The 12,443-nt window shown below is 43.5% G+C and overlaps 1 protein-coding gene across 1 annotated transcript in view; it reads left to right on the top strand.

The window, feature by feature from the left end:
* Nucleotides 1-12,443, top strand: part of cdc40 (cell division cycle 40 homolog) — a gene marked incomplete at its 5' end in the record, with an annotated part of 34,613 nt that overhangs the window by 17,511 nt on the left and 4,659 nt on the right. Inside the window, 4 exons of the mRNA XM_080021594.1 lie at nt 551-652; nt 1,934-2,049; nt 2,680-2,813; nt 11,644-11,720. Coding sequence (XP_079877720.1) covers nt 551-652; nt 1,934-2,049; nt 2,680-2,813; nt 11,644-11,720 — 429 coding nt within the window. The remainder of the gene's footprint in view (nt 1-550; nt 653-1,933; nt 2,050-2,679; nt 2,814-11,643; nt 11,721-12,443) is intronic.

Below are 12,443 nucleotides of genomic sequence, written 5' to 3'. Positions count from 1 at the left end.
CGCTGCCTTTGGTCAGGCAGCATCAGGGTAGGCGCTTAGCCTCGGTCGGCGTGACGGACCGGGAGAGTGAAGCCATGATAAAAGGCAGTCTTAACAAGGGAGGCCCTGTAAAGTGCACAGGGACATAATGTCACCGAGACTTGTTAGGGGTAACAGTGTGAAACTGCTAAGATTTAAGAATATAGAATTTGCCCTCTCTATCCCTCTTGCTGTTCCTCCAGACTCATTTAAGAGATTTCTTCCCCTCTTCTCTCCCCCAGACCAGAATACATTTCAACCTTCTTCTTAACGTCCTCCTTAAATCAATGTGGCAATAACTGCAGAGTTGCCGCTCAGAGGCTCTTGTCACAAGGCTGAGGAGATAGCGTCGTAGCATCTGGTCCAATCCACGGGATGTAGTTGTGTGTGTGTGTGTGTGTGTGTGTGTGTGTGTGTGTGTGTGTGTGTGTGTGTGTGTGTGTGTGTGTGTGTGTGTGTGTGTGTGTGTGTGTGTAATATATTAAAATATATTTATTAATATATATTAATACATTTTTGATATTGCATTTAGGCCACAGCAAAGCAGTGCGAGACGTTTGCTTCAACAACAGCGGAACCCAGTTCATGAGCGCCGCCTACGACCGTTACCTCAAACTCTGGGATTCTGAGACAGGTGGGTGAAAATTCTCGCATCACGTTCCCATGAAGGGATCATTCCAGGGCCAGTATTCGCCACTATTCATCTGGAGGCATATGAAGAAGTAACCTCAACATACACAGGAATACAAACTCTTTAACAGAAGTATTTATTGGCTTTGTGTAGCACAAACATAATGAAGCACATAAACAAATTCAGGAGCTCACGAAAGGCTTTGATGCATACTGTGAAGCACTATACACCTGTATATAGCTCAAAGCATCAAAGCCTTCTTGTGACTGTTGATGTTCTTAGTTATTTCACATGTTGACTTTTCTCTGTCTAGCGCTATCAAAAGCGAGGTTCCTAAATCATCCGTCTGTTTTTGTTTGTCAATATTTTGAGAAATAAATGTACAGGGTATTTTCCGAAAGTAAAAAAGAATACAGACCATATATAATTATGCACATTTAGCTTTATGCACATGAAATGCTGTTAAATACAGCGTATTGGTAAGGAATAACAGACTGCAGAAATTGTTGCTTGTTGTTTTGATTTCTTGCCCTGTTTGGTGCAGTGTCTTCAGCAGAAGGATGCATACCTGAATAAGTGCACCCCCCCCCCCCCCCGTGCAATTTCCATATACAGATGTGCTTGTGTTTGTGTGATTAGACCTGTGTTCTCCAGTCTTGGAGACCCATACAGGCACTTTCTGTTTTTCCCGAATGGGTGTCCATCTTGTTTCTCACCCGACCCTTCATTGGACCAGCCACTCCAGCAGAGGGCAGAGGAGAGTGTAAATCCATCCATAACTGCAGGCAGGAGCTCCTTGTGGGAAAAGCTCTTCTACTGTATAGGGAATTGTGGACAATAAGTTTGGTCTTTAGCTGTAGAAAAGTTGTCATTGCTGGATGCCTCGCTTGGGGTAACTACTTCTTCTTTTTTTTTTTCTCTCTCCTTTAATCCTTTTGGACAATCTAGCTTGAGGGTAGTTTTGGTATTAATCCCACATCTGTTCCGCTTAATGTTCCAGAACAGTTTGCTGAGTTTAAAAAGCTATCACTTAAACACTCGCTTGACAGCAATTTCGATTTCAACCATACGGGTGACCATTTTATTTCCACGTCGGTGTACCACCACGACTGGATAAACGTATAACCATTACTGCTACACAGCCAAGCTTTGGCTCGCTGCAGGATTTGCTGCATTTCAACTCAAGTTTGTCCCTGAAGTTAAAACAACTCTGTTTGAAACTTTTCTCAAAGGCTGCAGATTATTCTGGAAGTCTTAGACTTTTCAATTTGCTCTGCTTCACAGGCCAGTGCATCTCCCGCTTCACCAACAGGAAGGTGCCATACTGTGTGAAGTTCAACCCAGACGAGGACAAACAGAACCTCTTCGTGGCTGGCATGTCCGATAAGAAGATTGTGCAGGTAAAGCTTTCAAGAGAGAGAGATTTTGAAGACATATGTTTGTTTGGCTCTTGTGCTAGTGAGACATGGAATGATTGAACTGTGCATTAACTATTTATTTTTACATTCCACAATCCTCCTCTGACATTCACTTGTGTTCTCAGGAAACTGTGTCATTGCCACAAATGCGTTGTGGGCCTTGCTCTGAAGTGTTGCAACTGGAAGTATTGTCAGGCTGTCATGATCATGACATTTTAGTTGACGATTAATTGCCATCAAATCATTGTGATTAACAACTCATTGATTGTGGAATTTTGAGGATTTGACAAATTATGATCAGGCGATTATGTAATAATTATGAGAGCTCTACTTTCAAGTCACAGAGTTCTTTGTAGTTTGATCAGTCTGTCCAACTGTTTTGTGCTTTTAATGCATTAAGTTTCTTTCCAAAAGCTGATTAGTTTCACTGCAAGGACATCATTCAATAGCGTCTTCTGAGACCTTCACTACTCAATGCCGAACAAGCTGAAGGGTTGGGTTAATGTTTTATGCTAATAATCTGTACTTTGTACACAGGAGAAACGGATGCTGTAGAGGAGCATCACTCTTATCTATCCTTATTGAAACCATCTTTCATTGTGTTTCTCACAGTGGGACGTCAGGACTGGCGAGGTGGTTCAGGAGTACGATCGGCACCTGGGGGCCGTGAACACGATCACCTTCGTAGACGAGAACCGTCGCTTTGTCAGCACATCAGACGACAAGAGTCTTCGAGTGTGGGAGTGGTGAGTCAATTCAAAATATCAAACCCATTATTTTTCCAAATTTTATTTACTTTTTAAATTTTTTTCCAGGTGTAGGGAACGGATAAGACATTCATTAAAGTAAACTGCGCTCTGGTCTGGATTTGTGTTTTATAATTCCTCCCCTTATTTTTAACCACTTCTGGTTGAGGTGCCTATGAGCAAGACACGCCTCTCGCTCCCTGCTCCAGTGGAGTTGCTCAGTAGCCACTAGCCAGCAGTAGATGAGTGATTAGATCTGGCAGCTTCCAAGCTGCATAGGCGCGGCTGTGAGGAAACGGCGTGCGCGCCCAGGCCAAAATGGATGCTTTCAAAAGGAATTATGGGAAGCGCCGAAACACCATTGTGTGATCATTTGACGTCTCCGACAACCGAAGGCTTTACTATGGGGCTGACGCCACTTTGCAGCTCAACCTCGAAGGGCCTCTCTCTTTGTCTGTGCTTATTAACAAATGAGACGCCAAGACTAATGGCAAACGTTTGACCCACAAACAAACAAAGAGGCTATTTTCCCGATTTTATTTCCCACGAAGCCTTGCTTTGGTTTTTCTGTCTGGGATATTCAACAGCACCTCCAACAAGACAGGTCGATGCTCCACTTTGACAAACGCCCTCACCCATCCTCGCCTCTGTAATCGACTTCCACCAGCTTCTCTGCCACTAATCTGGTTTGAGTCACAGCTTCCTTCTCTGTGGCTTCCTACTCTACATGCCCTTCTCGCATGGAGGAGAGATGGAGGCAAACAGTTTGCATTGACAATGTTCCCGCTATAACCCCTGCAAGCCCTGCACTCTTGCCAAGAAATAATTTGAATAAGTGATAAGAATTCCACTATGCTCCCACAAATTAAATTACTGGAAGCGGGTGGATGCGGCAGGCTGACTGAGTATGTCTCACAGGTCAGATAAAGTTCAGAACAGCTTCTTCCTGTTCAAACTCCCTCCTTTACTCCTCCAAACACGCATTTAATATTTTCCGCTTTTTGGTATGCTGACAGTTTTTCTTTGTTTTTATTGTAATTATGTTTATAAATCACGGTTGGACTCCCTGACGCCGTCTCTGTGCCAAGCGGCCAATCAGCATAGAGATCACCAAGACCTGCTTGCAAATTAGCCAGGGGTTCCCATGGCGATAAACAAACGCTAGTTTTTGCTGCTCATAGATGATAAATAAAGTCCCGCTGTGAAGGGAGGCATCCTGAGCATTCTTGCAAGAGCACCATTAGAGGAGAATTTAATTTCGTTTTTTTTGGGGGTGGGGTTTTGTCTGCCCAGCGTATTTATTCTCTATATTATCTGCAGAGGGTCCTTGAGGTGCTTAAATTTTGTCTGCAGAAATGTAAGTTTATTTAATTTATTTAAGTACTGTAATATACAATACTGGATTTGTTATATATATATATAATAGATATACAGTATAGATTAGGCATACAACCATATAGTGGGCTCACGGTTCGGTGTGTATTACGGTTTTGGGGCCACGGTAACGCGACAGTTTCGATATCTTTATATTGAATTTTTTTTCATTTTTATTATGTTTTTATATTAGTCTGCCACAAATAACACTACTAGATATCTGATTGGAGGGGCGGTGTCCAGGATAGTGTAGATAATTCAAATATTTATTTGAGAGAGTGTGTGTGTGTGTGTGTGTGTGTGTGTGTGTGTGTGTGTGTGTGTGTGTGTGTGTGTGTGTGTGTGTGTGTGTGTGTGTGTGTGTGTGTGTGTGTGTGTGTGTGTATATATACACACACACACACACACACACACTCTCACCTGCCACTCACCGGACCCCCTTTTGCCTTCAGAACTGCCTCAATTTTTCCTGGCATAGATTCGACAAGGTGTTGGAAACATTCCTCAGAAATTTTGGTCCATATTGACATGAAAGCATCACGCAGTTGCTGCAGATTTGTCGGCTGCACATCCATGATGCGAATCTCCTGTTCCACCACATCCCAAAGGTGCTCTATTGGATTGAGATCTGGTGACTGTGGAGGTCATTGGAGTACAGTGAACTCATTGTCATGGTCACAAAACCAGTTTGAGATGATTTGAGCTTTGTGACATGGTGCATTATCCTGCTGGAAGTAGCCATCAGAAGGTGTGCTCATAAAGGGATGGACATGATCAGCAACAATACTCAGGTATGCTGTGGCGCGTAAACCATGCTTAATTGGTACTAAGGGGCCCAAAGTGTGCCAAGAAAATATCCCCCACAACATAACACCACCACCACCACTACCAGCCGGAACCGTTGATACAAGGCAGGATGGATCGATGCTTTCATGTTGTTTACGCCAAATTCTGACCCTACCATCTGAATGTCGCAACTGAAATCGAGACTCATCAGACCAGGCAACGTTTTTCCAATCTTCTATTGTCCATTTTTGGTGAGCCGGTTTCCTGTTCTTAGCTGATAGGAGTGGCACCCAGTGTGGTCTTCTGCTGCTGTAGCCCATCTGCTTCAAGGTTCGACGTGTTGTGCGTTCAGAGATGGTATTCTGCATACCTTGGTTGTAACGAGGAGTTATTTGAGTTACTTTTACCTACCTGTATGTTACCTTTCTGTCATCTCGAACCAGTCTGCCCATTCTCCTCTGACCTCTGACATTAACAAGGCATTTTTGTCCACACAACTTCCGCTCACTGGATATTTTCTCTTTTTCGGACCGTTCTCTGTAAACCCTAGAGATGGTTGTGCGTGAAAATCCCAGTAGGTCAGCAGTTTCTGAAATACTCAGACCAGCCCGTCTGGCACCAACAACCATGGCACATTCAAAGTCATTCCCCTTTCTTTCCCATTCTGATGCTGTTTGAACTTCAGCAAATAATATTTTCGCAATACAAAATAAAACCAGTACTATTGTTAGTTATTTTTCTGTAGAGGTATATGTACAGGTATATACAGTATTTTTAACACATAAATATTAACAGTAAAATAACTTAATGAAATAAATCCTCAGTCTGACCAGTGGGTGTGTGCCTTCACTTTGGTGAGCTCTTCCAGCCAGGGCACCTCCCGGTGAGGGAGGAGCATAGGATCTCTACATAGAGGGGGAAACATTTGCCGGTGCCATGAGACGATAACGTTAACAAAAACCACAACATAAAACTGTAAAACTTGACAAGAAAAAAATAACGGCTCGGCGAGACTCGTTCATGCAAAGGAGCCATTCAAAAGAATCAGATCGTTCGTGAACGACGCAACACTAGTGCGAGTGGAAACGCGAGAGAGTGAGTGGCTGAAGAGAAGTCCGTAATAAAGAGGGACACGGCCATCCCAGGGGGTTAATTTACGACTGGACACCCTGATTGTTAGCACTCCTTACAAAAACATATCTTTGTTTTATCTCGTGTTTCTATGGAAAAGGCTCGCGTGGTCATAAAAAAAAATAGACCTTGCGAAAATAGAGAAATGCTGCACGGCTCCGCGTGGCTGGCATGGTCAGTGGAGCTGCAAGAGTGGATTCATTAGGAAGCACCACTTACTGCACGCCACCCTGCACCCATATGATGTGCCAACGCATCCAGTGGACTACCTTGATACGTTATACCGCGGTTTACGTATGCATGATGAACCGTAGGGGGCGTACCAAACTGTTCAATAACATACCGTGTACCATTGCATCCTTAGTATTTATATGTATGATGGATATATAATAGATATACTAATATAAATATTAGAAAATGAGACAAGATAATATATTTTAATTGATAAAATTCACATTTAATATATAAATACAGACCTGCCAATCTGCATGCATTTTGTGTACCAACCACGCAATTCTCGGTCAAAATTCGCAAGTAAGAAATGCCAGATGAGACTACAACAAAAAAGAGTGTATGTATGCACGCACACACACACACACACACACACACACACACACACACACACACACACACACACACACACACAATACAATACCTTACATTTATTCGGTATTTAAATCCCTCGGATTGGACCAGATGCTACAACCGTGTTTGTTGCTCTGTAACCCGTTCCTCTCCTCTCACTCACTCAACATCCACTGAGTGGCGGTAGTGGGGGAGTTATAATAAATTACAAAAATGTGACCGGAATGTTAACATACAAAATGTGAGACGTACTGATCGGTCAGTCGGTGATGGGAATTGGCCGGTTTTCACCGGCTAATCAATGTCATATATATCCGATTCTGCGCAAGTCAAATTTACTCATACCCGTAAAAATACTCCGATACTCAAACCTTTTACCAATGTAATTGCGAGCAAAAGAAAGCAAAAGAAAGAAAATGTCGGCTGGAGGTAGTTCAAGGTAAACAAAGAAGATTCGATCAATTATTTATCTATTGCCTGACAATTTTCCAAAATATTGCAATAAGCAGACTGCTTATTCATCGCTGTCACTACAGCGGAGCGTCTGCTCTGGTTGTTCATAGTGCCCGAACATTCGGACGAGGATGTGAAAGATATTTAATGATCTATTTTGTTATGAACATACAATTGAATGAATCGGCCAAAATCGGAATCGGGAGGTCAGACTTTTAAAAATCGGCCAAAATTGAAGAATATTGCAATCGGTGCATCTGTAGTTGGTATGTACATGAACATAAAGATGTTCGGTAACTTTACGAGATGATGCATTTCAAGGAGTTTATCCTCATGATATGAATTTGTATACTGTGTATAGTTAGCCGTAGAAGCTCACATACGATGTGATGAGCCTTACTACAAGACGGCTACGGTGTGGATAACTGATGGTGTCATTTCGCTGCAATAACCTAAACACCATGGAGACTCCCTGTTACACTATTGTGGTACTCAAAATATTTTCCCAAGGTTGGCAGGTCTGTAAATATTATTTATTATAAATAGTGCTTAAAGTTCTGGAAAGTCCTTTCATTTCATTTTGTAATGCCAAAATGAACCCTGTATCAGAGATTTTGGTTTGGGGAAAAACATGCAGGACATTGAAACGTTTCTCCCTCTAAGGACAATTATTTTGCATTTTTGGTCATCTACCTTTTTTTATTTTTTTATTTTTTTTTAACCAATGTCTACCCTTGGAAGAGGGGAACCATCCCTGGGTTTTGTCAATGTATCGTGGGAGCGAACAAGCAAGGGGACAGGGGTTTGTTTTTTTCCCCGGAGGGTGGGTATGCGAAACCAGAGAGAGGGCTTTACTGTCTCCTTCTCTCACACTGCCTGGCTCCTATCCCCCCCCCCCCCCCCCCCCCCGTGTGATCACCATCAGGCCAAATTCACCAGAACACGCTCCCACATCTCTAGAGCGCAAATTGAGTGCCTCCAAGTGCTCGTAGTGGAAGGATCACATTGTAACCATGCACGTTTTCACACACATGCATTTCTTGCTCACTCCATCTCAAGTCACAGTTTTATCTTGTGGGAAACCCGCACAGTGGGCGCACGTGGCAGAGGAGGATTAACATCGATGTAAAATGTGCTGCAATGCGCCAGAAAGTGGAATTATCTCTTCATTACCAAGATGAAATTGTGGAAACGTTGGAGTGTCTGGTGTGATGACGGAGAGAGAAAAGATACAGAGAGGGGGCTGTTAAAATCCACACCTGTTCGTTTGAAGTAAAGAACGATGTAAACATTTGATCCTGGCAGAACGTTGGCAGTAATCTGAAAGCACTACGTTTAAATGATCGGCTGTGGAGATTAAATTGTGGACGTCTTTGTCTTGAAATCTTGGCACACTCCCATCCTTCCATCTCCATTTGATCCCCTTTACATCATGAGCCCTGGCTGATGGGTGGCCATTACTGACTTTATTTCTCTAATGTACCTGGATTCAAGCCAATCCAAATATATTGTTCATTAGCGACACTATCGTTTATATTATTTCTTTCTTAGCCTTGCCTTGTCTTCCATTCCCCTCTGAAGCTCCTCAACTCTTTCTAGGCCGCTTTCACCCTTCAGCTTCTCCAAACAAGGAGGAGTTGAGAACAGACAAGGCTTTCTTTTTATTAGCAGGGCATAACTTGATTTGTCTGCAGAGAGTGGCTCAGACAACCCAGGGGCACTGTTGAATGACTTTTATTGGTGTGTGTTCTCGGCATACGGATGAGTGTGCATGCATACATTTCTGCTTTTGTGTAGAAGGAAAAGTGCAACCACCAGTGCACTTAGTTCCGCTCCAGCTGAAAGTCCTTAGAAACTTAGGGAGGGAGGGATGGTGTGATTGGAGGGGAGGGAAAGATTGTGCCAAATGGCTTTTAGCTTCAACTCTTACATCAACTCATTCAACATAAAACCCAAAAGCCACCAACAATCAATCGGATGCACATAACCCATGCTCTCATGTATTGTATGTACAGTACATGGTGAAAGGTGGTAGCTTTATTCAGTCATCCTTTTTTGGACATGCCTTCACAAAAAGGCGTTTTAAACATCAATAATCTCTGCTTAGCTGTGTCCCATGTTTTCTTTTTCATGTTTCTATTTCTATCATCTCCCATGCCATTGTCCTGGCACAATCCCACTTAGACAAACTATGCTTTACAGAGAAATTATCTTTCAAAGGAAAGCCAAGCGTTGACTGAACAAGGGTGCGATGCCAGCAGCCGGAACTCCATCGTCATGTAATTTCGTGGAGGTATTTATAAAGCTGCTTTGCTAATGTGGATTATTTTCCGGATGGGGAAAGATACCATGGCAAGTAAACACAGTTTCATATTTGTGTACCTCCGGGCTCTGATTCGCTTTGGAAGAGTTGCGGTGTGTGTGTATGTATTTTGTAGCGGTCGCTGGTGGTTACGCCGTGGTCCCAGTCAGAGTCTTGGTCTGACAATTTATAATGCATAAGGACCGCCGGCAAAACCCTACAAAGGACCTGATATTGCAACCAGCACCTTAACTAGCGGTGCCACAAAATTTAACATACGCAAACAAGCAAAGTGAGAGACACACAACATAGCCACATTCAATAAACTCCCAGTGTTTGGCCCTGGGAGTTGATGGCCCGGGTGATTGATGTGGGGAATCGGGTGGCTGGTGACGGAGGGATGATGGACTATTCCAGCAGACTGAAACGTGCTGCCAGTGATTGGAAGATGAGCAGCGGACCGTCCAGACGGCTCTTCTTGGGTCTGTGTCTGTCCCCCCGACAGCTCTTGCCATCCGACCATTTCAACTACCCCTACTTCCGCATAGGCCTGTTCCTTGTGAAGTAGGGGACTGCGTCCTTAAAGGCGCAGAGCGCCACCCCCTTGGCAAAAGACACACATGTCCTCCGCTCTGCCGCTTCCAAGGCAGGTGAGCTAGCAGCGAAGCCCAGAAATTCCTCATGGTCACTTTTCTCGTTAAAAATGTCCAAAAGGTACCTCTTCTCCAGCTTGACTGGTTCCTGTGCGGTGGGATAGCAGGGCTTCAAGCGTGCAACATGCACCACCTTCCTTAAGCCCCTTTCACACATAGTTCCCGGTAAATTACTGGGATAACATTTCCAGCACCACTAGTGATTTTCACCATTCACACATGAAGTTGAATTCCAGGACATTTTCGTCTTGCGCTTTTGACACATGCCATGATGATGCCGGAATAGATGGGGCAAGGGACAGTCCATTCCAGTGTAGATATGATTGTTTGGACAGTCTGTGTCGGCAACGAACATACATCTGAATCCGTTTTTTTTATTATGTATTTTTTTCTCCGGGCTCTCAGAGACCAGTGTTTCGCTTGCTTTCTCCCCGCCCCTCCCGGAAGGACTCTTCCTCTGCTGACAGAGCTGGGGCAGATCCCCCATCCACAGATGCAATAACCCTAACCTATTGTATTAGATCAGCGTGCTCATGTTCAACTTGTCCTACACTCTCTGCCCGTTCTATCCCTCTCTGTCTGCCCTTTCCCTCTCTGGCTCTGCGGCCATTATTTGGACACCCTTTTTTTTCGAAACCCCAATACTCCAAAAAATGTCCCCTTGCAGCCGGGAACGTCCGATGATGTCATTCTGCATAATAATTAGCTTTGTGCTTCTATATGTTTGACAAACGATAGAAGATTCAGTGTGAACAATGGACAGATGAAGAAGGATAAATTTGTCCCAGAGTAGGTTCATTTCATTATAGTTATTATTTGGAATGTTTGTTTGAATTATAGTTAACCTATTTTGTTAACTTGTTACGCATAATAAAGAATATATGGATAATTATTATGCAAAATGATGTCATCGGACCTTGTCGGGTGATATGGGACATTCTTCTGACTATTGGGGTTTTCGGAAACGCAGCGCAACCCTAACTGTAAAAGACACACCTAGGGTCTGAGTCGCATTTTTAAGAAGTAAAAGAATAAAATGTGATAATATAAAGACCATTCTCTGTCGAGACTGGACGTGTTTCAGTTTCTCGTCTTGGCAGCCAAGCTCCACGGTTCGGATGAGACTCGCCATTTTTTCAGAATGTTCTTTTTTTTCTTCTTCTTCCCGAAAACAAATAATCTTTTAAATATTTGTATGTAATTAATATTCTTAAAATCCCACTATTTGTACTATGCTGATACTGTATTCAGATTCAGCGCCATCCCTACTTTACATGCTTGTTCTGGCAATGTTACTGCTTCCATTTACAACACAGCCGTAACACAGCCGTACCGGCATTTTCCCGCATATTATACTAGGTCTTGAGATGGGAAATTGCCGGAACAGATTTCCTGGAATATCGATCCCTGCTCCCATTCACACATGACCCCATGCGGGAACGGTTCCGGAACATTACTGGGAAAGACTGCATGTGTGAAAGGTGCTTATGTCTCAACTCGTCTGAAACAAACTGGGAATGTTAACTTTGTTTTTGTTTGTTTTTAGGGACATCCCTGTGGATTTTAAGTACATTGCAGAGCCAAGTATGCACTCCATGCCAGCTGTTACGCTCTCTCCAAATGGTAAGTGGACAGATGGATTTTCATTCACATTAAAGCACGGATGTCTGTGTGCATGTGTGTACTTTGTGCCGATTTCTGCTCAAGTAAGCAGTGAGGCAAACAACAAAATGGCGAAATTATGAGAAGGAATTGCACGAGGGAAAGCGGTGAGAGGAATACACAGGACAGTGAGCGGCATTAATCCATGTTAATCCTTAAACGCAGAAGGAAGTGGACTCCCATCGATGGGGGTGTGTTTGCATCAAGAGGCAGGGGAGTCAATCCCAAAAATGCAAAAAATAAGTGCCTAAGGGGAACCAATCATAATTCATTGGTCATTTTCTTGCCTCTGATCATCTTCTCTCGTCTCCCTCTTCCTCAGAACACCCCACTGTAGCTCCAACGCTGTACATATTTGTCTTGTCATGGAATGTTTCTCCTCACTGTGTGTGAATAATGAAGGAGTTCACAGTGGGCACCGCTCACTTTCCTCTTGCTCCTTAAAAGGCCTACACCCTCCCGGCAGCTCAGAACCTCTCACTTTCTCCCGCCCTCGCCCCGTCTTAACCGAAGACAAAAATCTCGAGCAGGACGCTGAAATTGCTGAGCTCTGTTCACCCCCACAACCCACACTGCCTTCGACATTTGTGGTTTAAGAGCGTTATTTTTCTTAATTTGTGGATCGGAAAGGAGGATGTTGGAAGTTAAAGAGTGCTTGTGTACCTACATGGGGGTCTCTGGTGG

Source organism: Zeus faber, assembly GCF_960531495.2.
Source record: "Zeus faber genome assembly, chromosome: 2".
Taxonomy (NCBI): Eukaryota; Metazoa; Chordata; class Actinopteri; order Zeiformes; family Zeidae; genus Zeus; species Zeus faber.
The sequence above is the reverse complement of the archived record's forward strand: the minus strand, read 5'-3'. Positions and strand labels throughout refer to the sequence as shown.